Raw genomic sequence first — 24,338 nt, 5'->3', positions numbered from 1 at the left:
TAGTAGCTTAAGTAAAGGATATTGCAAACAAATCTGGTGTTTTAAAAAAATGCTCTGCAGCTTCAAGTGGGCCTTTTGTGATAACATCAATCCTTGATATTTAACTAGGGAAAAGGCTTAAAAGGCTGCCTCAGCCCATCCACTGATATTATAGCTAATTATGATTCAGAGATTGCAGCATAGTTAACCAGTCTTTCATTTACGGACATGACAAGTCAATATTTATCAATAGCAAGAATGGGTTCAAATTTGTGACTGAGCGTCAACCTAAGAGGGTGAATTTTTAAAAAATTACTGAGGCAACCCACATTATGACATTAACTGCAAATTTTCAGATCACAATGTAAATAATTTAAAATGTCAACTTGTCAAAATTATACCAATGCTTTAGATTATGTCGAATGAGAGATTGGTTTTCCTGAAGAACATATTTTGTTTAAAATACAGGTTATTTTTGGCAAGAAAATCCAATGTTCTCATCCCACAGCAAAATTAAACTTCTTCCACGGACATTTAAAATATATGAAAGGTTAACACCTCAACCTTGTGCGTGGCACTGGGGCTGATACAGCTAAAGGTTGTGCACAGGGTCCACCTGACAAAGTTGAAGTCGAGCCGGTTGTTTGAGGGGCTGGAGGACATTTGTAAGCGGTGTGGGAGGGGTCTGGCTAATCATGTACATATTTTTTCATCCTGCCCGAAGTTGGAGAAATTTGAGGGGTTTTTTTTAAGCATGTCAGCGATCTTGCACGTTGACTTGGAGCCCAGCCCCTGGGGCCATATTTGGGGAGTCGGACTTGCTGGAGCTGCACATGCAAGCGAGGGCAGATGTTTCATCCTTCGCCTTGCTGATTTCTCGCAGGTGGGTCCTGTTGGAGCGGAGGTCAGCTTCTCCGCCCTGTGCCACGGTATGGCTGGGGAATTTGATGGACTTCCTGTATTTGGAGAAGGCCAAGTTTATTTTGAGGGGTTGGAATGAGGGGTTCCACAAGAGATGGGGTTTGTTTATACTACATTTTAAAAAATGGGTTACTGTCAGCTGCTGGATGGGTCTTTTGTAGGGTGTTATCGAGGTGTTGGGGGAGGGTGGGGTCGGGGGGTTTTGTGGTTTGAACATAGAACATAGGGTTTTGCTTTGTTCGGTTTTATGTTGAAAATGTAAAAAATCAAAAAAATACATATTTTTAAATATGAAAGGTTAAATAGTTTCCTTTGATGTTAATTACTATTCACGCAAAATCCTTGCACTTTACTGGCCATTCATCCCATCAATCAGTGCTGCCTCTCCAAAATTTCTACTTCATTCCACTTCTCTGCTCCATTGTCATACACATACTAACACACTTACTTTTAGAAGTGACAATGGATTCTGTCTCCACTATGTTCCACCATTTTCTCTTCTGACTGACAAGGCTCCATGGGAAATTATACTAAAAAGACCAGAATCCATTGTAATGCAATAGTCCCAACATACAATCTGCCAACTGTGTAGTTAGTATCTATGTACACTGGTGCAATACGAAATTTGTGGAAGATGCATAGCTAGATCAACATAAAATATTACGTAGGGATACACAAGATGGTATTATAATTGAGAATGTTTAATCTTTTTGAATAAGTGCTGATTCAGTTAAATTCAAAAGCAGGTACAAATTAAACAAAAGGCCAAAATGGGGCTTTATGCAACTTCGAAGGTTGACAATGAATCTCCAACATTTTTAGATGCAAGCGTCTTGACATCAAAGTGGGGGATGTTGAAATTCTGGAACTTGCTGCTGTAGTCAGTAGTTAGGTCCAATTGTAAAATGATCTTGGATGTTTACTAAATCAGCTTGAGTGATGCATTATATTAAAGCACTATTTTAGCACAAGCAAATCTAATGAAGTTTAGAAAATTACATAATTGTTTTAATGTGGGTTGGAACAGCTGTGGTGATTTTTTAAACAAATGATTCTTTCCAAGGATGTGGGCATTGCTGCCTCAGTCAGCATCTCCTGCTTATCCCTACTTAACATCGAGAAGGTGGCGGTGAGCCTTGTTTTTGAACCGCTGCAGTCCATGTGATGTATTCCACCACAATGCTGGTGGAAGGGAATTCCAGAATTTTGACTCAGTGAGGAAATGACAATATAGTTCCTCGTTAGGATTGTGCGTGGACTTGGAGGGGAACTTGCAGTTGGTGGTTTTCCCATGGATCTACCACCCTTGTCCTAGGTGGTGAGAGGTTGTCGTTGTGGAAAGTGCTGTTGAAGGAACATTGGTGAGTTGCTGCAGTGTATTGTGTAGATGATGCACACTGCTGCCAGTATGCATCAATGGTGAAGAAAGTGAAGGTTTACGATGGTGGGTGGATAGGATGCCAGTCAAGCAGGCTACTTTGTCCTGGATGGTGTCAAGCTTAATAGACTGGTAAGCAAAACACTGCGGATGCTGGAAAAAAACTCAGCAGATCTGGTAGGATCTTACAGATGCTGCCAGACCTGCTGAGATTTTCCAGCATTCTCTGTTCTTGTTAATAAGATTGTAGATTGGCCAAAATTGTAGATAGTTCCTCTGTCAACATAAGCAAGCCCAGTTCCATCTAATGTCAATATGAAAGATTCATAAGCAAAAGTAAAAAATCCTATAATTTATTCAAATAAAATTCCATGACCTACGATAAGAGTACATCCCTTCACATACTTGTTTTCTCTAATTTCCATCCTATTCCCATCCTTATGACCATGCTGAGTTAGGCTGGCAATCAAGTGCCGATATGTGCTAAATTAAAGGTGTTTTGTGTCATAAGCCTCACCAAATAGTCATTGGATTGTGACTGATGTTCATGTTGGGGGGCAGCCTCAGCCAAAGAATGGATGAGACTTTTGTAAAGTCAAACTGAATACAGAAGTGAGGGATGGAAATCACCATTAACACACACAGTATGTTCTTGGACTACCCCTCTCCACATTAAAACAAGGTTTCAATTCATTTTGCCAAAGTAAACCAGCTTTGTAAAGCCTACTTACTCACTCTCAAAGTGAACAATTGATGAATGTGAAGGAGACAAATTCAAATCTTCGGCCAAGTTATTCCTTCTTTGCTCCCAGCCTAATTTCCACATAGAGTTTGGTTCTGAAGTCAAATGCTTGGCTCCACCACACCCACTCCCCTTATTCTTGTTTCTAGAGACTGCCGGACAATTTATTTATAATACTGATTGGCTTGTGAAGTCTTGTTTCCCTTCATGCTTAGTTTGTAAAATTCTGCAGTCCACAAAACCGTGTTTCAGTTGCATTCATATTTTCTAAAGCCTTGATTGGTGGGGAATGCTTTTAGACCCTAGCAAAGCTTAGCATCAGTTAACTGCTTAGAATTACCTAAACAATTTTGTAACCTTTTTACCCCATATCCTATCATTTCAAAGTTAAATGCTGACATATGGCGGCATTGCTCACGTTGAAATCAATGCATTAGATGAAAATAAAGTTGTCAGTAAATTCAAATGAAGTGATATGAATCCAATCTGAAATACAGTGAAGGAACAGGTAGCCCCAATTAGTTAAGATTACAGTACACATAGTTAATGTAATGAAGATTTTTCAGGGACAATAAATATTATTTTCCACCAAATGGCCTCCCTCTTCCCTTGTCTTCAACCCGCATCTTTCTTTAGTCCCTCCCCGACCTTCCATCATGCCTCGTCTCAATTCATCTTTTATGTAAGGCTCTTGCTCCCTGCAGCTTAGTTCCCTCAATTACTGGCAACCGAAATGTCCTTCCTGGCTCCACATCAGCTGATGTTAAGTTCTCCCTCCTCGGGTACTACCCAACTACCAGGGATGAGAAAGGTCAAAGACAAAAAGGTCTGAGCATATCTTGTGACAAAGAATTATGTAATTACAGCACTTTATGCAGTAAAATGCAAATGCTTCTAAGCCACTTCAAATAGGTGGAATTATTAGACTTCAAGTAGGGAAAAACATTAGTTTTCCCTTTTTTTACCATCAATACGGTGGATCAATGATTTGGTATAAAATCACCAGATTTAGTGCATGCAATACAGGATCAAGTCCATACTAACAACAGAACACTATGATGTACACTAAAGCAAAGCAAAGGACTATGGCAGTACTTCAAACTATTTTCCAATGTGATCACACTAACTCAACCACCTGATCATGGGTAATTAGAAATGTTGGCCTCGCCAGCAATGCCCATATCCCATGAACAAATTTTTAAAAATTGAAAACGAACATGGTTCCCAGGCACGAACAAAAACTAAACTGCAAGAGAAGCATAGTACATTGAGTATATTAAAGTACTCACATAAAATACAATTGCACACGCTAAAAAAAATTCAAATGTAATAATGCATTAGTACTTTGTAAAAATTTTATATTTTGTATGCTAATGTAAGCTTTAGCCAAGCTCTCTAAATTCACTGGTGACAGAAGCCCTTCCCATCCTCTTCCTCCCCATGCACATATTGTAATCAGCCCCTCTCCCCTAACACCACAGAAACATCTTCCAACAGTGGTGATGCTGTGTACATTGCTGCTGGCTGCAAAGATCTTTGCTTCCTTTTTCATGCTCTTCCAGCTGGAACTTCCAATCTGGGCTGCAGCAATGATGGATGCAGCCATCAATGTAGAACTCCAGTGTGGTCTCCATTCCCAGCCTGCCAAACCATGCGGCGACTCAGACTTCACTATCAACCCCCACTCTTACCGGGACTCTGAAACCCATTATTCCACCAAGCGCCAGCAGCAGAGCATGCCCTTCTGTTGGGATAAGTGATGTCAGCCGTGACCAGGTTGGTACAAAGCAATGGCTACCCAGGTCTTGGCCCCAGCTTCCTGCTGGCGGAGATTTTCCAGATTGACTCTCTTCTTGGCTTTGGCTGTATTGGAGGCAGCGACGGCGGAGGGCCAGCGGACATTGAGAAAAAAAGTCAGAATTCCATCATCTAAAATTTGGAATTCCACCAAACAACAGACATTTATCATCTCTGACCTATCCTTCAAATTTGCCACAATCACTTCAAAATAAAACTCACCCTTGACCACAACTGCCCCTCCCCGATTTTTGCAAGCTACTTCCCCAACTCGACTCTCCCTTTGCTTTTCAAGTACTGAACTTGCTGCTGTCACCAATTCTGCGCCCATTTTCCCTGCATTTCCATGTTTGAATTACTCAAACCAGGTATTCACAGTACTGAAACAGCTCTCATCAGCCACAAATTACATTCTGTGTGTCTGTAACCCATGGTGAACTGTTCTTCATCCTTTTCCACCTGTCTGCAATGCCTTCAATGGTCGACTACACCATCCTCTTCCAAAACCTCTTTCGGTCATCCAGCTGGATGAAATGCCGTCACCTGGTTTGTAATTGAAAATATGGAAAGATGTGTCATTTGAAACATGGAAGTCTGGCAATATCTGGTCTTGAGAGAAACATGAGAGGATACAGGGAAAGATCCCATGAAGGGTTAACAGCAGCTGCAAAGAGCAGGATTATAAAATGCAGATAGCCTTGGTCAAACAGGCTTTTTGTATGAAGCTAAAAACAATGGCTCACACCTTCATTGAAATTAACCATCTTAGTAAGCATCTGGAAAAGCATGGATGAGGGTTTCAGTTGAGTTAGGTGATAAATGTAAACTTTTCAAGTTATAACCAAGTGGATTTTAGCATACAGATAAAAACAATGTTTTCCACCTTCATTGAAATTAACTATCTTAGTAAGCAGCTGGAAAGGATGAGGTTCAGTTGAATTTGGTAACAATTCTAGGTGTGAAGTTCTGCCGATATCAGGTAAATTAAAGAAAGTTGGAGACGATCAGTCTACGAGAAACATAATTTAAAGCCAAACTCAAAGTCAAAATTATGAGCTAGGGACACAATTGGAAAATAAAACTATAGAAATGACAGGAACCAAAATTCACACCCCTATTGAAACCAAAGCATTTTTGAATATCACAAAGGAACTTTGAACATCACAAAGGAAACAATGTAATCAGAGACCTGAGAGGTGAGGTCATGTCAAAATGAATACTTAGTCTTTTTAGAAAAATTTAGATACCTTTTACATTTTAAATTTAGGTACCTTTTACAATCCAAGTGAAATAAAAGTTACTTTACAATAAAATCATAAAAACTTGACTGTTAGAAAGATATATAAACCCTGAGAAAGGGGACAGGAGATTAGGAAGTCCAGGAGAGAAGGAGAGAAGCAGAGAAGGAACACGCAGCTCAGAGTCAGCTCGGTCATGGGAAAAGGCCAAAGCAAAGTAGCCGAGCTAAAACAGCTAATACATCTAAGGAAGACCAGAATTTAAAGAGGAGGCAGAGTCAGCTGAGACAGCCAGCAGAACCAGCTCTCACAGCTCGGTACATGGGAAAGATAGGACACAGCAACCGAGCTCACCAGCGAATACATCTAAAGAAGACTGATTGTCAAGGTGGGCCTGAAGGTCCCTTCAACCAACCAGAAGGATCCAGAAGCAAGATCTTTTTACTTTTCTGTAAAGACAGTGATTGCATCTTTTAAAAGAAAAAAAATCATAATAAAATAACTTAAAAGTTTTAACCTGAAACAGTGGTTACTTACTTAGCAATGCGGGACCCAGGATCGATGCTACTAAGTGGTAAGTAGATGAAATATTCTGTGAAGGTATGGGTTATACCGGGGGATAACTTGAAAATATAGTTTGACCTGAATAGCACCCACCGAAGCCTGCATTGGAGTCAGGTAGTGAGAATCCCTGTTCACCATTTAGAATGTCGGCCCTTTTTGGTATAGGGGGAATTCTTTGAATAGTGGCGAGTTTTCAAAAACAGGTTACGTTCTTATATATCCAGTCATAACCAGCGAATCACCTGCAATGGGATATATCCTTTCTCCTGCACCGTTACCTCTGCAAATCCCCATGGAACTATCCTTGTTACATCTCATTTCTCATCTATATGCTGCCCTTTGGCAATATAATCTGCACGTCAGGTTCCACATGTATGTTTACGATGTTCAGCTGTACCTCACAACCAGCTATTTTGATATCTCTACTATCTCTGATATGTCAGACTGCTTGTCCAATATCCATTATTGGAGGAGCAGAAATTTTCTTCAATTAAATACTGGGAAGATTGCAGTCATTGCCTTCAGTTCTGCCACAAACTCTGATCTCTTAAGCACTGACCTAATTCCTCTCCCTGGCAGAATCAGACCGATCACAACCTTGTTGATATACTGGACATAGAGATGAGCCTCCAACCACATATCTGCTTACTTCACCTTTGTAACATTGCCAACTCCATACCTGACTTAACTCATAAAACCTTCTCCATGCCTTTGTTATCTTTAGACTTAACTATTTGAATGCTCTCTGCCCATCCTCCAATTGTCCACCTGTCATAAAATGGAGCTCATCCATATCCTAACTGATCACTGACCAACATTGACTCCTGATCTGGCAAAGTCTCAATTTAAAATGTGAATCCATTTTTAAAAATACTCCCAGGGCCCTGACCCTCCCTAGTTCTTGCAACGCTATAATCCTCCCAAGGCACCTGCACTCCTATAGTTCAGGCCTCTTATTCATCCAATTTTAATTCCTCCACCTACACCTGTGCCTCGAGTTGCCTTGGCCCAAACCTCTGGAACTCCCTTCCCAAGCTTTTGGTCATTTGTCCTGATATTTCAGTGTCAACTTTTGATCAATAACACCCACAAACACCTGAGGATATTTTGCTACATTGAAAGCACTACCATAAATGCAAGCTGTCACTGTTGATTAACAATAGGATTCCTTCCAGAGTTAAAAAGACAAGTCTAGAACATAAACATAGAATATACAGTGCAGGAGGCCATTTGGCCCATCGAGTCGGCACCGACCCACTTAAGCCCTTACTTTCACCCTAACCCCATAACCTAATAACCCCTCCTAACTTTTTTGGTCACTAAGGGCAATTTATCATGGCCAATCCACCTAACCTGCACGTCTTTGGACTGTGGGAGGAAACTGGAGCACCCGGAGGAAAGCCCCGCAGACACGGGGAGAACGTGCAGACTCCGCACAGACAGTGACCCAGCGGGGAATCGAACCTGGGACCCTGGCGCTGTGAAGCAACAGTGCTATCCACTTGTGCTACCGTGCTGCCCCAACCAGTCTTCATTAATTGTACAGCATTATTCTTGCCTTAATACCATTTCTGCTATTGTGAGCGTCAGTTTTAAATGGCTGCAATATTACATTGTTAGCTAGAATTAAGTACATTATGAAATAAGAGGGCAGAAATCAATAAAACTGCTTTATTTTGGATAAAATGTCATACAATAATATTCTAAAATAAAATACTAAATATTTTTAAAAGCTTTAGAAAGAGAAATCTGGCTTAAATAGTTTTGAAAAGGCTCTCACCCCTTGTGGACGTCCAATACATTGTAAGATATGAAAAAGGTTCAGCACAACAGACTCAAACATCACTTAACAGTGCTGCTTAACTCGACTTGGGAATGGAAGAGGCTGCAGATTTCCACACTACTTATATACCAACACAGTGGGTCCGGTCCACTTTACCAGTAAGCAGTGCTCTTATGATTTTTGCTTAACTTTATTATTGGCTTCATATTAACTATTTACCTCAGATTTGTATACTTTTAAATACCTGTAGATGCAACACAACTTCTGCAGCCCTTCAATCCCTTTAATAGCAATGTCAAAATACAAGCAGTAAAAATGGAAGGCAAGCTCTCCAAAATGGTTTTAAAGAGATGTTTTTTTAAATGCGCTGCAAATATTTGCTCCTGCTTTTAACAGAAACTTACTTCGATTAATGTGTTTTTATATTTTATAATTGTTTTAGTAAGAAGCAATGCCATGCTGCTTTAAAAATGTTCAGCAACCTCTGAAACGGAAAGAACATTAAGGTGTTTTATAATGTTCCCTCTCTCCCTCCCACCCCCCCACACAATTTCCAAATATCACAACAATCATATTTTCCACTTTTACTTCACTCTGTGGAACAACATCTGGCCCCTGTTTAGTACTTTCCCGATAGATGGGTACACAATGGATCCTAGGCTTGCACCAAACCTTGCTGTTTCACACACCACAGAATTTTGCAAGAGTGCATGATGACAGACATGAGTGAAGTCTAGAGTTGTTGGAAAGGATCTTTGGTATTTGCATGCATGAACTGGTATTGCACCTATGGTTGTATGGCAGAATTCAGTAAGTATCAATCAACTGAGAAACAACTCAAGCTAACACTGATGAAAACAACATTAAAAAATGCAAAACTAAGTGACAATCTTACAATTTAATTGACTTCAACTAAGTTTCTTTCTAATATGAGTTCATGAGGGGACTAAAATTTTATACAAAAAAGGCAACTTCCATAGAAACCCTACAGTGCAGAAGGAGGCCATTCAGCCCATCAAGTATGCACTGACCTCCAAAAGTTGCTTCTACCTAGGCCCATTCCCGCACTCTACCTCGCAAACCCATGCATTGATCATGGCATTGATCATGGCCAATTCACCCATTCTGTGCATCTTTGGACACTATGGGACAATTTGGTGTGGCCAATCCACCTAACATGCGCATCTTTGGACTGTGGGAGGAAACCGGAGCACCCGGAGGAAATCCATGCAGACACGGGAAGTGTGGGCAAATTCCACACGTCATCCAAGGTTGAAATCGAACCCGGGTCCCTAGCGCTGTGAGGCAGTGGTGTTCCACACACTCGGTGAGTAATACAAGAAACTTCTGTTGAAAGACAGGAAAGGGAATTGGTTGGAAAAAAAGATGCTGAGAGTTTGACCTCATACTGTTGAGCAGGAATAAGTTTAAAACACAATTTTCTTAAATAAGAAATGTCCAGTACTGATCTGTGATTAGTAAATGCTAATGAGGTTTGGAAAAGAAATCAGAGCTAAATTTCTTAGAAAAGGAACAGTGCCATAGGATTGGCAGACAGTAAATATGATTCCTATCTGATATGAAGACAGAATAGGCCCAAGGAACTATAGACTAAATAGATTACCATTGGTCTTAGCAAAGATAAATAAATCCTTACTCAAATATGTAACTCAAAACATCTGGAAACAAAATATAAAAAAAGCATGGGTTACAAAAGGAGGTTATGTTTGATTAACCTTAGTGGCGGCACGGTGGTAGGCACAGCGCTTTCACAGCACAGAGTTGATCTCAGCCCCGGGTCACTGTTCGTGTGGAGTTTGCACATTCCCCCAGTGTCTACAGGGTGGGTGGATTGGCCACGCTAAATTGCCTCTTGATTGTAAAAAAAATAACTGGGTACTCTAAATTAAAAAAAACAATGTTTGATTAACCTTAATGAATGTTTGAAGTAGTAACAGAAGGAGTAGATAAAGGTACTATAGCGGATGTAATCTATTTAGACTTCCAAAAGTCCTTTGATAAAGTATTGTATAGTAAACACATGAATGAGGTCAGAGCATGTGGAGTGAGCAGCAGAATGAATAGTAAGCTGGCTATAAAACTGAAAACAGATTAAAGATATTATTCAGATAGCAATCAGCAAGAAGTAGTGTTCCTCAAGGATTGGAGCCGAGACCAAAATTTACAGAAACAATTTGGGATAAGAATTAGGATTTCGAAATTTGTGAACAATACGGAATTGGAGTATTCAGTAAACACAGGAGGACTGAAACAAAATACAGGAAAACATTAATAAACGTACAGATTGGACATGAAATTGGTAAATGAACTACCATATAGAAAAGCGTGAGGTGGTGTATTTCGAGTAGTAAGAATAAGGTGGTCATATATTCCTGGGTTATTAAGTATTTAAGGGTGGAGTAACAGAGAGATCTGGAGATACAGATACACTAATCATGCAGGTCAATAAAACTATAAAAAGGGGGAAAAATACTGGGATCCATTTCGAGAGGGTTAGAATTGAAAAGCAGAGAAGTTAGTTAAACTTGTATATAACCGTGCTTCGATCATTCTTGATCACAGCAACCAGTTCTACTCTTCATATTATACATATTATTGAAAAAGAATTAAAAAAGGTTTACTATATTAATACCAAAACTGGAAACCAAACCTATCAGTTAAGATTGAACATGCTGGAGCTCTTTTCTCCAGAAAAAAAGACTAAGGGATGACCTAATGAGGCAGATGTAGAGAAGATCCTTCACCATTCAGTGAAGCCAGAACTATGGGCCATGAACATAAGATAATTATTAATTCCAATGGGGTATTCAGAAGAAACCTTCATCTAGAGTGGTTAGAATCTTGACCTTGCTACCTCAAAGAGCAAATAGCATAGGTGCATTTAAGAGAACTCTAAATAAACTAAAGAGGGAGAAAGCAATAGAAGCATATCTTTGAAAAGGATTGGAGGAGGCTTGTGATGAGTATAATGTCAGTATGTATCTGTTTGGCAGAATGGCAAGTTTCTGACTTGTGAACATTATGTAAGACACACTTTCAAAATCCATCTGGATGTTTCAATTTCATGCAGTTCTGTCAAAACTCCTGTTTTTATCTCGCCAAGTTAATTCCAATTACATATTGGAGCAATATATGTATCATAGAGTATAATTTTGATATTTTTATTTTCAGAAAGTTCTTAGCAATGCCGATTCATTTTCTAACTTTATTTTTTTTTAAATCCACAGAAAATAAGGCAATGGGTATTAATGATATTTTCAGCATGATCAACAGTACACAACTAGATATCAAGCATCAGTAGTTTGCAGATTTCAAATGTTCATGGTAAACAAAATGTCTCCCCAGTGGTTACCTGCAATTAGTGAAACTGATGAAGTATTTCACTTTCCAAACACTATCATACTTGGGTTAACACTTATCCAGATGTCATGACAAAATAAAGCTTACAGTTTAACTCCTGACCTTTTTTACCTTCAACAAGCAGCTCAAACCAAATGTCTTAAAACGTGTGCAGACTCTAATTGTAAACAAATATCTGCTGTAGTATAGCAAAGGTTGGAACAGATCAGTTTCTTGAGTGACGAGAAAAGCAATACTTTATAATTATATAACTAACTTTACTACAGCGATTCCTTGGGCTGAGCTGTTACCAGAAAAAAAACATTATCTGTTATTGTTATTTGGATTCTGCACAAAATTGATGGAGTATGAGCCGGAGTTTGGATCCTTGTTTAACAGGAAGTTTTCAGTGGACAGGCCAAAGGGTCGCAGAACCATGTTGCCAAGATCTTTCAGCTTGCCTACAACAAAAAAGAAAATAGACTGTAGGGCAACATTTCAAGTTAACATCAAAGGGCATGAGCTACAGTCAATTTAAAAAGGACAAGATCAGCAAGATTATTTTTTTTTTTAAATAGACAAATCCTTGCCCCAAAACATTCCGCTGACAATATTCAAATGTTAAATCGCTCTACTACAAAATCATGTTGCAACAGATACATTATTACCTCAAGATGATGCAGCACAGTTCATAAGCCAGTTCATAAGAAACCCAACAAATTGAATGAGTTTGCTGTAAAAGAATCATGACCTGCCACGGTTTAGTACAATCAATTTTCTTCACTTCACACTTGAGGGAAGACAGGCAAGAGAGAGAACTTGGATCATGAAAGATTTTGCACATAAAACCAGCAAGTTAGGTAAATGGCATTTATCATGAAATTGTATCTGTTATTTCAGTATCTTTTGGAGCAGAAGGGATTAAAAGTAAAAAGCGGAATCCATCAATACTAACAGCTGAGTAAGAGAGAGACTAGAACAAATAGGAATACAGTAATATTAAATGTCAACATCACAGCTAACAAGGAAAGGGCGACTGGAAGGAAGTGGTTAAACAAAAAAAAAATTGAGAGATTTCTACTTCTCCTTGCCCCAATCCCTCAACTCACATCGCTTCCACTAACCTACCTTTCTTTAACTCCCCGACATTTCTTCTATCCTTTCTTTCAGAGTTGACTCCTTGGTAGGATATGATCCCAAAGTATAGCGGCAGTCAGGGCTTAACTAATTCTGTGCAGAGGGCAGGAATTAAAAGTCCTGAATGCTTCGGGAATTTCTGCAAATGTTGTGTGGCTACGTGGGGAAAGGTGGTGTGAAAACCCAATTATGGTACCCAAGAGTGGGTTATATAATAGAGAGGAGCCCAGGACAGTGGGCAGGGAGATGTCCAGGGAGAGATCCAAAAGAAGGAACTCAGAAAAAGGAGACATGGAGAAGTCCCAAAGAGAGAGAACCCAGGAATGAGCCAGTAAGGAAACAAAAACTGGGTATGTGGCAGTGATGCTCCCTCTCCATTGCAGATAAGAACCTGGTTATCAGATGTGAGGCACTTGCGGCGTTGCTGTACAACAGGTCTGACCCATTCCACATTCCTGCACTGTGGCCATCACCCAAGCCATTTTCCGGTTCATCTGGGAGTCAGAAATGGACCCAGCATGAAGGGACGCAATGTACAAACCTCCAGATAAAGGAGAAAAACATGCCCAACATTGTGCTAATCCTGTTGAGCAGTGGTGTTCTGCTCGATTTGGCTGAAGAGCTGATTCTGGATTGCAGACTGCAGAATCCAGGGGAGCAAAATGCTGTAGCCCTGGGAGGTGAGCAGTCATTGAGGCAGTCGAAGTTCCAGTGACCTCTGGAGGGCACTTAGATCTTTGAGAGTGAAGACTGGAACCTTCGTGAAAGAAACAGAGTTTAAATGAGATTGGTTGATTCACAGTGTTTAACCATTTATGGGTGGGTTGCTAAGAAATCCGTGGTTGTGTCTTGGTCGAATTTGCCATTAATTGTGTGGTGCACTGTGCTCGTGCACAATTTGCCTATTAATTCACGTGTACCTCATGTTAATTCTCAATGCTAAATTACAAGATAGATATTGTGCATGCTTTTACTTTACTAACTTTGTACAGTAAAGTTTATTTTGTCTGATCAGAACTGATGGAATCTTGTGGTTTTATTCTCTTATTAAGTAACATGGATCTAAGGGCAGCACGGTGGCACAGTGGTTAGCATTGCTGCCTACGGCGCTGAGGACCCGGGTTTGAATCCCGGCCCTGGGTCACTGTCCGTGTGGAGTTTGCACGTTCTCCCCGTGTCTGCGTGGGTTTCGCCCCCACAACCCAAAGATGTGCAGGTTAGGTGAATTGGCCACGCTAAATTGCCCCTTAATTGGAAAAGATAATTAGGTACTCTAAATTATTTTTTAAAAAGTATCTTGGATCTCAAACATTGCCTGATTTAAACAAAAATTACTTGTCCCTAACTGGTTCGTATTGGAAATTTGGGATGGGTCCTGGTCTAGGATCATAACAAAGATAAAGATCCTTTACTGTCACAAGTAGGCTTACATTAGCATTACAATGAAGTTACTGTGAAAAGCCCCTAGTCGCCACATTCCGGCACATGTTCCGGTACACAGAAGGAGAATTCAGAATTCTCAGCTGGTACGGGAATTGAACCCGCGCTGCTGGCCTTGTTCTGCATCACAAACCAGCTGTCTAGTCTATTGAGCTAAATCAGCCCCTATGGTAACTCCCCAGTACAATAGCAATAAAAAATTCATGATGCTAGAAATTAGTATTAGCCAGCTCAAAAGAGAAAACCCTCATATGAGTAAACTATTTAAATTTTATTTATCAAATTGTGTTTGTTTCAATCATAATCGTAATATGTTCCCCTGCTGGCCACATTAAAAACTGTGGTGCAACAGTTGAAATTGTTTATTTCATTCTGTCATTGGACGTCTGCTTTGCTGACTATGCCTGCATTTTATTGCCTATTCCCAATTGCACTTGAGAAGGTGCTGGTGAGCCATCTTCTTGAACCTCAGCAGTCCATGTGGTGCAGGCACACCCACAGTGATGTTAGGGAGGGATTCATTTTTGTTTTAAATTCATGGATTAAAAAGTAGAATGAATATTGAATAAAAACAACTCAGAATTACATGAGGATAATTCACATGACAATTTTACTCTAGACATTTGAAGCTGGAGGCCAAAATCAGCTGACATTGATCATCTTGACTAACACATTTGACTAGGATGCTACAGTACTGCCAGCATTAATGGAACAATATTCCAGTACGCATTGGAGTGTTGGAAGATCAAAAATGGAAGACATTGGAGGAGGAACAGGAAGAAAACTGCTCTTCAGAAGCTTATCTAAATTGAGTTTAGCAGAAGATATGGTTCATGGCACTTAGTTGAAAATCTGGTTCAGCAAGTTAAAAGAATGGCTGGTGTGGAGGAGAGAACAGCATGGAAATTGCAGTCATCATTTGCTCTATTGGCTCTTTTGAAGAGTAATCCAGTTGGTCCCACTCTTCCCTCGCACCCCCCCCCCCCCCAACCCACCCATATTTTTACTATTTTTATTCTCCTTCAAGTCCTTATCCAATTATCAGTTGAAGGCTACTATTGAATCTGCATTCATCATGCTGTCAGTCAATGCATTCCAAATCCTAACCACTTGTTACACAAAACAAGTTTTCCTCATGTCAACCCTGCTTCTTTTGTCAATCACTTTAAACATGTATCCATCAATGCCACCGCTCCGCCCCCATTAAATCTCCACATGGCATTCTTTACTGAAAACAACTCCAACTTCAGTTTATCTACGCAAGCATTCCCTCTCTTACCCACGTTCTCTAAAACCTTCACATTCACCTCGAAATGTGGTGCCCAGAATTAGATACAGTGTTCCAGCCGAGATTTAACTAGTGCTTTATATACAGGTTTAACATTGCTTCCTGGCCGTTATACTATATAATAATAATCTTTATTGTCACAAGTAGGCTTACATGAACACTGCAATGAAGTTACTATGAAAAGCCCCTAGCCGCCACATTCCGGCGTCTGTTCGGGTACATGGAGGGAGAATGTCCGAATGATCTAACAGCACGTCTTTCGGGACTTGTGGGAGGAAACCGGAGCACCCGGAGGAAACCCACGCAGACACAGGGAGAACATGCAGGCTCCGCACAGACAGTGGCCCAAGTCGAGAATCAAACCTGGGACCCTGGCACTGTGAAGCAACAATGCTAGCCACTGAGTACCGTGCTGCCTCTATTTGTAAAGCCCAGGATCCCATATACTTCACTAACTACTTCCTTTATCTGTCTTGACAATTTCAAAGATTGTTGCACAAACTCGTTCCCCAGGTCCTTCGCTTTTTGCAGCCCCTTTAAAGTTGCATAATTGAGCTAGCACGGTCTCTCATCAAATATCCTACCATAAATATCCCGCAGCACGGTAGCATGGTGGTTAGCATAAATGCTTCACAGCTCCAGGGTCCCAGGTTCGGTTCCCGGCTGGGTCACTGTCTGTGTGGAGTCTGCACGTCCTCCCCGTGTGTGCGTGGGTTTCCTCCGGGTGCTCCGGTTTCCTCCCACAGTCCAAAGATGTGCGGGTTAGGTGGATTGGCCATGCTAAATTGCCCGTAGTGTCCTTAAAAAGTAAGGTTAGGGGTGGGGGTGTTGTTGGGTTACGGGTATAGGGTGGATACGTGGGTTTGAGTGGGGTGATCATTGCTCGGCACAACATCGAGGGCCGAAGGGCCTGTTCTGTGCTGTACTGTTCTATGTAATCTATAAATGCATCATCTTCCACTTTTTCACATTGAAATTCATCTAATAACAACCTTTTATTGTCACAAGTATGAAGTTACTGTGAAAAGCCTCTAGTCGCCACATTCAGGAGCCTGTTCGGGTAAGCTGGTACGGGAATTGAACCCGCTATTCAAAACCACCTGTCTAGCGCACTGAGCTAAACCAGCCCTAATAATAATCTTTTTATTGTTACAAGTAGACTTACATTAAAACTGCAATGAAGTTACTGTGAAAAGCCCCTAGTCACCACATTCCGGCGCCTGTTTGGGTACACAGAGGGAATTCAGAATTCTCAGCTGGTACGGGAATTGAACCCGTGCTGCTGGCCCACTGAGCTAAACCAGCCCTACATCTATCATGTGACCCCCATTTTACCAAACTGTCCATGTCTTCTTGAAATCTATTACTATCTCCCTCACTTACAAATTTTATGTCATCTGCAAATTTCTAAATTGTGCTCTGCATTTTAAAATCCAAGTCATTAATGTATATAAAAAGCAGCAGCAGTCCTAGTACTGAACCACAGGGAATTCTATTGTATACCTCCAAAACAATGCCAGATTTCCTATCAATGTTTTTTTTAAATTTAGAGTACCCAATTCATTTTTTCCAATTAAGGGGCAATTTAGCGTGTTCAATCCACCTACCTTGCACATCTTTGGGTTGTGGGGGCGAAACCCACGCAAACAGGGGGAGAATGTGCAAACTCCACACGGACATTGACCCAGAGCCAGGATCGAACCTGGGACCTCGGCGCCATGAGAATGCAGTGCTACAACTGCGCCACCTTGCTGCCCCTGATTTCCTATCAATTAACCAACTTTGTATCCATGTTGCCACTTTTATCAGGAGCATCAATTCTGCTGATAATCTTATCAAATGCTTTCTTAAAATTCTGTCAATATCAACTACTCTGCCTTCATCCATCTAAAAGAAATTAAATCAAATTTGTCAAACATGATTTGCTCGAAATAAACTTGCGCAGACTCTCCCTTTTTAACCCATTCTTGTCCAGGTGGCTGTTAATTATTCACGAGAAAATTCCAAAAAAATTCCTATGCAGTACGAAACTAATTGCTAGGTTTATCCTTGCCCTGTTTTATAAACAAGGGTGCAACATTTGCAATCTTCCACTCTTCTGGTGTCACCCATGTATCCTTGAAGAATTAGAAGATTATGGTCAGCAATTACACCTTTAGTTCCCTCAGTGATCTGAGATGCATTCCATTCAGACCAGATAACTTCTCATCTTTCTCTAATTCGTGGTTAGCACTGTTGCTTCACAGCACCAGGGACCCAGTTCGATACCCGACTTGGGTCACTGTCTGTGTGAAGTCTGCACGTTCTCCCCGTGTCTGCCTGAGTTTCCTCCGTGTGCTCCGGTTTTCTCAGTCCAAAGCTGTGCAGGTTAGGTGGATTGACCATGCTTAATTGCCCGTTAGTGTCCAAAAAGCTAGGTGGGGATACTGGGTTGCGGGGATAGGGTAAAGGTATGGGCTTAGGTAGGGGGTTCTTTCAGGGGCCGGTGTATACTCGACAGGTCAAATGGCCTCCTTCTGCACTGTAAATTCTATGATTCTATTCTATGAATATCCTGACAACCTCCTCATGTACCATTGCTTTGGCAAAATCCTCTTCCTTTTAAACACTGATGGCAAGTACTCATTTAGTACCTCAGCAATGCCTGATGCCTTCGCCAACAGGTCACCCCTTTTGTTGCTAATCCACACCACCACTCGTCTGACAACCCTTAGTGCAGGTGTGGGAAACCTTTAGAAATAGATTTCTTGTGGACACCTGGACAAGCATGAATTAATAAAGGAGTCTCTGCAGTTTTTTATTTTAAAAGGCAAATCATGTTTGGCAAACGGGATTTACTTTCTTGCAAATGGAGGATAACCCTTTCATTGTTAATAGACCTAAAGAGCAGCTTTGACTAGCTGTCAATCCACTTTCATTTTGTCTGTTTGCCTCTCTATTTCCTTGTCCATTTCTCCTATGTATTCCTCGAGCTGGATTCTCCGCAGCCCCGCGGCGAAATCGCGTTTGAAGCGGGGGCAGAGGATTGGGCCGGCGCTGCTCCCGCGCAATTTACGTGTCGCGGCTGTTGGGCAATTACCAGAGGCCCTCCTGGCGATGCTCTGGTCTCTACCGGCTGAATTCCCTACGGCGTGGTTCTAACCACGTCTGGCTGGTCGGGACACTTGTGCGGCAGCTGCGGACTCAGTCTACGGTCGCCCTGGTGGGGAGCGGGGGGAATCAAGTACGGAGGGGGGGGAGACTTATGGGCGGCTGGGGCGACGATCGGGCGTGTGAGATGTAGCGACGGGGGCCGATCGTTGGGACCTTCTTTCGTCGTCTAGGTCCACCAGCTGAGTCCGCCATAGTGTTCAGCCACCGCCGTGTGCATGCACGGACTTCCAACCGGACGTGCGGGGGTCTGTATCTGCAGCTGAAGCTGCGGGAAGCACTCCGGGGCCCTGCCAGTCCCTTGCAGGTAAGTGAATAGGTGCTAATATTTTTAAGAAATCTCCGGAGTAAAGCTCCACGTCTTTACGCTGGCGTGGCGAGATAGGCCCATTTTTGGAGAATCCGGCCCCTTTTATTCAGCCTGAGGCTTACTTGTATTAATCAAGCTTACATCTGCCACACACCCCCTTTTGCTACTTCATTATACCTGCAACTCCTTTCTCATCTAGGGGCTCTCGCTTCGGCTTCTCTCCCCTTCTGCAGTTTGGGGATGTACCTCAACAGTACCCAAACCATCACCTTTTTAAAGGCTGGCCATTGTACCATTATATTTCCTCCTATCAATCATTGACTCCAAACTTTTGCAGGATATGTCCCTCCTCAATCCGTTGAAATTAACCCTCCTCCAGTTTTGTACTTTTATCCTCAAAATGCTGCAGATGCTAAAAATCTGAAATAAAAATGTTGGAAAAACTCAGCAGGTCTGGCAGCATCTGTGGAGAGAAACATAATTAACATTTTGAGTCTGTATGACTCTTCTTCAAACAGATATTGCTATGATCACTATTCCAGAAATACTTCTTCATTGTGGCATTCTCCACTTGACCAAGAACTCAAGAACTAGATCCAGCAATATTTCCTCCAACATTAAGAGTTAAGAACACAGGGCAGTACCGTGGCACAGTGGTTAGCATTGTTGCCTCACGGAACCGAGGTCCCAGGTTCGATCCCAGCTGGGGGTCACTGCCCGTATGGAGTTTGCACATTCTCCCCGTGTTTGTGTGGGTTTCACCTCCACAACCAAAAGATGTGCATGGTAGGTTAACTGGCCACTTTAAATTGCCCCTTAATTGGAAAAAAAAGAATTGGGTATTCTAAATTTTTTTTTTTAAAGTTAAAAACACGTGAATTATGAAAAATCTGCTGAAAATATTTCAGAAATTCCTTCTCTCATTCACCCATAACATAATAACTGCTCCATTAATATTCAGGTAGTTGAAGTCTCTCATTATCACAACTCTAGTTCTTGCACTTCCCAGTAATTTCCAGCTCCTCTTTCTCCTTCCCACTATTTTGTGCCCTTTGAAATATACCAAGTTGCATAATAACTTGCTTATTGCTTCTCAACCCCAACCTATTAGATTTGGCTGTTGACCCCTCAAGGACATTCTTTCTTTCCAACACAGTGGATAGTAAAAGAAGGATGTACAGATATCCCTCACTTTGACCAGCACAATTTGAAAATGAAAATCGCTTATTGTCACAAGTAGGCTTCAAATGAAGTTACTGTGGAAAGCCCCTAGCCGCCACATTCCGGCGCCTGCTCGGGGAGGCTGGTATGGCAATTGAACCGTGCTGCTGGCCTGCCTTGGTCTGCTTTAAAAGCCAGCGATTTAGCCCAGTGTGCTAAACCAGCCCGTTTAAAAATATAAAATTATAAAATATATGTTCATAGTTGTGAAACTATGAAATTATCTACTCACATAATGAAAGAGGAAAAATCATGGCAGTAAAACTACTGGTTAAAAAACTGAACTAATTTTAGCCAATGCTGCAGAAAATCTCCCAAAGGCGTTCCCCTAGTAACCACACTGCCAAAGAACAGACCTAAACAAAGCAATTAAAACCGTCCCTGTATTCACAGCCATGACAACCAAAGAACCATTTTTTTCTTCTTTAAAAAGATATCACATCTTTTATAACATCACATGACTATATATATCACCTTGATGCACAACACGTTTGGATCAGTCTCATGTGCACTTAATTGAACCAATATAAACTATAATACCTGTCATATACATGGAAAGAGAACTATTCCAGTAAGAATAGTAAAGCGATGCAATTTTAAAAATAACTGCCACTTAGCAACAGAAGACGAAATGTTTCCCTGTTAACTGAAGCAATTACTTCTCTTTTCACAGAAAGTCAATGTATTTATGCATGGATTCAATGGCAAAACACATCACTTTATTACCAAGACATAATTTTAGTTAGTCAATATAATACTTAACCATCGGTAGACCTAAATCTCTGCATCCTTCATAAAACTTTGGAATAAATTCTCATTCATTTGTTCTTTCCCCCTAACTCATCTTCATAGGCTTGTCAAATGAGATGAACCCAAAGTTTCTGCCGTTGCTGTAAAATGGCTGCCAGAGAATTACAAGATCAAAGTAAAACAATTGTTTTTGGACTGTGCCAATTCAGATAGGAAAGCATTGCTTTGTTCATAATCCAGTGACTCTTCTGAGATAGGGTGCTCAAACTACCTACAGCTTTGGCTGCAAACATTTCACACATCCTTCTGCACTGTAAATTCTATGAATTCTATGTCATAACATAGTAAATATACTTGTGCTACCAAAGTCCAACTCCCAATACATATTTTCTAGCTGTTCCTCCCTCCATAGATGCTACCTGGCCTAGTGAATATTTCCAGCATTTACTGTTTATAGTTCAGACTTCCAAAATGTACAGTATTGTGCCATTACAAATTTTCTAGCAATGATCATGAGATATTGCTTAGCATTAGGAGTTTTGCTTCTCCAACTCAGGACACTGACACCGAATGCAGTGTTCCAAGACTGCCTTAGCTGCAATCAGCTCAGTCCATCCTGACCAAGGATCAAATCCAAGATGGTCTTCTTCTTATGTTTGCTTATCATCATTGTCAGTGTGTTTATCAGGGAGTCACCCAGCTCAGCCACCCTGACCAAGGGTCAAGTCCAAGATGGTCTTCTTCTTATATTTGCTTATCATCATTGTTAGTGTATTTATCAGGGAGTCAGTTAATAAAAAGCCAAGATATAAGAAATGGGAACACACTAGGCACAGAAACCTGGTGCAAAATGTGATATGGGCAGTAGTTTTCTTTTGAGCTTGAGTTGGGAGACCAACCAGGAAAGCACTGGAACGGACCAATCTTGAGCTAACAAAATCATGGATGAAGGTTTCTACAGCAGATAGGCAGAGGCATGGACAAAGGCAAGTTACAGTGATAGTGTATAAAGGGTTAGAGGGACAGCTCAGAGTCAAATAGAACACTTAAGTTGCCAATTCGTTCACCCAGACACTGACCAAGGAAGGGATTGGAATTGGTGGTGTGGGAACTGAGTTTCTGTTGGGGCCCCCAACACAATGGCTTCAGTCTTCCCAATGTTTAATTAGAGAAAATTGAGAGTCATCAAAGATTGAATTTTAAATAACAAGCCTGACACCCCAGAGGAAGTAAAGGAGTTGAAAGATGGCAAAGTAGAGCTGGATACCATTAGCATACATACTGAGCTCTTGTTCATGTCTATGGGTGATGGTACTGAGGAACAGCATACATACAAATTAGAAGGGGACCAAACGTAGACACTTGGACAATTCTACAAGCAATAGTGTAGGTAAGTAAGATAAACCACAGCAGGAGATACAAGACCAAGTAAAAGCAAGAGAGGACAGTCCCACTTAACTGGCTGGGGAAAGATATGCATTAGATAAGATGTAGACGAGCACAAAAAAGAACAGGTTCTTCGGTGGAGAACTGTGGAGATGCTGTCAACCTCAAACTAAGGAAGTTCTTTTACAAGGTCAAGATTAAAAAATTATTTCCGGTTACAAGTATGTTTTTAGCACTAGATTACAAGTATTGTAGATGAGCTCTACAGGCATACCTTGTGCATAGTCTACATGGTCAATAAACGTAAAGTGAAATACATGTTCCATTTCCCACCACTCACTCCATGACTTGAACACGTACATACTGTGATGGCCCATGTGCTTTTAGGCGAAGAAAACCCAATATTTTTATGTTGGGTGATGGTCCTTTTAAAGAATTGGGTTTTTCTGAGAGAAGAGTTTATGTAAAATCACCTTGCTTCCAGTGAATGATCTTGTGACCAAGTTACATTGGCGATAAATAATTTTAAAAACAGGTCAACATAAGGTTAATTATAAAGGTGAGTAGATTGTGTGAATGGTTCTGTTTTCAAACAGGGTTTTTTGACTTTAGAGTAATCTGGTTACAGAGTAAGGAACATGTCTTTCCAGGAGAATTAAGGTGAAATTCTGTGTATTGGTTCTAAGTATTGAAAATAGTTTAAATGAAGAACTCATAACAGTGAGTTGAAAATTTAGGTACAGCCAAGTCGAGGAAAGAGAGCGCGAGTACTTGATAAGAGTTCAGAATGAAAAAGAGTTCAGAATTAAAGAACATTAGAACCAGGAGAGTTCTGACCGGAGGTCCTTACTTAAGGTGTGAGCAACACCTGTTTTGAACCAAAGTATACACTGTGGGACAGTTGGAGATTTGCAGGGACAACCTTACTGGAAGTTAGCGCAAAGCCCAAGAAATCTCATACCGTATACAAATATTTGAACTAGTACTCAGACTAAGTGGTTAACATTCCAATTTCAGGTAAGTATCGGATTTGAGATTTTAGGGTGCAAGTCAAAAGATATAGAAGGAAATTTCAGTTAAGAAGTTTGGTTTAGTGAATAAGTAACTGTGTTCAATCGAATTTTAATATCTTTAATGGAATCACTATTAAGATAAGAGTGTAGTTAGTAATATCCATGTTTTCTGATGTAGAAAAATTATTTTGTTTTAAACCTTGAACCATGTGGCTTCATTCTTTTAGTAAATACCTGGGGCGGAATTCTCCGCAGGGGGCGAATTCGTGAAGGCCGTCGTGAACTCGGCCGAGGTTCACGACGGCCTCGGAGTCCGCTCCCCGCACCTAATTCACCCCCACCCGGGGGGCTAGGAGTGGGCCTCCGTCTTTCTCGGCAGCGACCTTGTCGCGCAGAGAATGTGAAGTCACCCGCGCATGCGCGGGTTGCCAGTTCCAACCCGCGCATGTGCGGATGACCATCGCGCAGGCGGCACGAACCCGCGCATGCGCGGTGGCCGTCTTTCTCCTCAGCTGCCCGGCAAGACGTGGCGGCTTGATCTTGCCGGGTGGCGGAGGGGAAAGAGTGCGTCCGTTTTGGACGCTGGCCTGATGAACGGTGGGCACCGATCGCGGGCCTGTCCCCTCCCGAGCACAGTCGTGGAGCTCCCGTCCCAATTGGGCCCCTAGATGCCCCAAACGGGCATCTGGCGCCCGTTTCACGAATGCAGCGACCAGGTGTGGTTGCTGCCGTGGTGAAACGAGCGTGAAGGGCCGGCCGCTCGGCCCATCGGGCTTGGAGAATCGCCGTGAAAAACGGCGAGCGGTGATTTTTCCGAGCCCGGGGGGGGGGGGGGGGGGGGGAAGAATCGCGGGGGGTGCCAGGGGGGCATAAAAAATGTC

At 41.5% G+C, this 24,338-nt stretch overlaps 1 protein-coding gene across 3 annotated transcripts in view; it reads right to left on the bottom strand.

Moving 5' to 3' along the window:
* Window positions 1-11,570: 11,570 nt before the first annotated feature.
* The window catches only part of ttc1 (tetratricopeptide repeat domain 1), a 52,433-nt gene continuing 39,665 nt past the window's right edge, over window positions 11,571-24,338 (bottom strand). For all 3 annotated transcript variants that reach the window (XM_038795458.1, XM_038795460.1, XM_038795459.1), the window contains exon 8: window positions 11,571-12,223. In XM_038795458.1, the coding sequence (XP_038651386.1) occupies window positions 12,087-12,223 (137 nt within the window). In that variant the 3' untranslated portion in view covers window positions 11,571-12,086. The remainder of the gene's footprint in view (window positions 12,224-24,338) is intronic.

This window comes from Scyliorhinus canicula, chromosome 4, assembly GCF_902713615.1.
Source record: "Scyliorhinus canicula chromosome 4, sScyCan1.1, whole genome shotgun sequence".
NCBI lineage: Eukaryota > Metazoa > Chordata > Chondrichthyes > Carcharhiniformes > Scyliorhinidae > Scyliorhinus > Scyliorhinus canicula.
The sequence above is the reverse complement of the archived record's forward strand: the minus strand, read 5'-3'. Positions and strand labels throughout refer to the sequence as shown.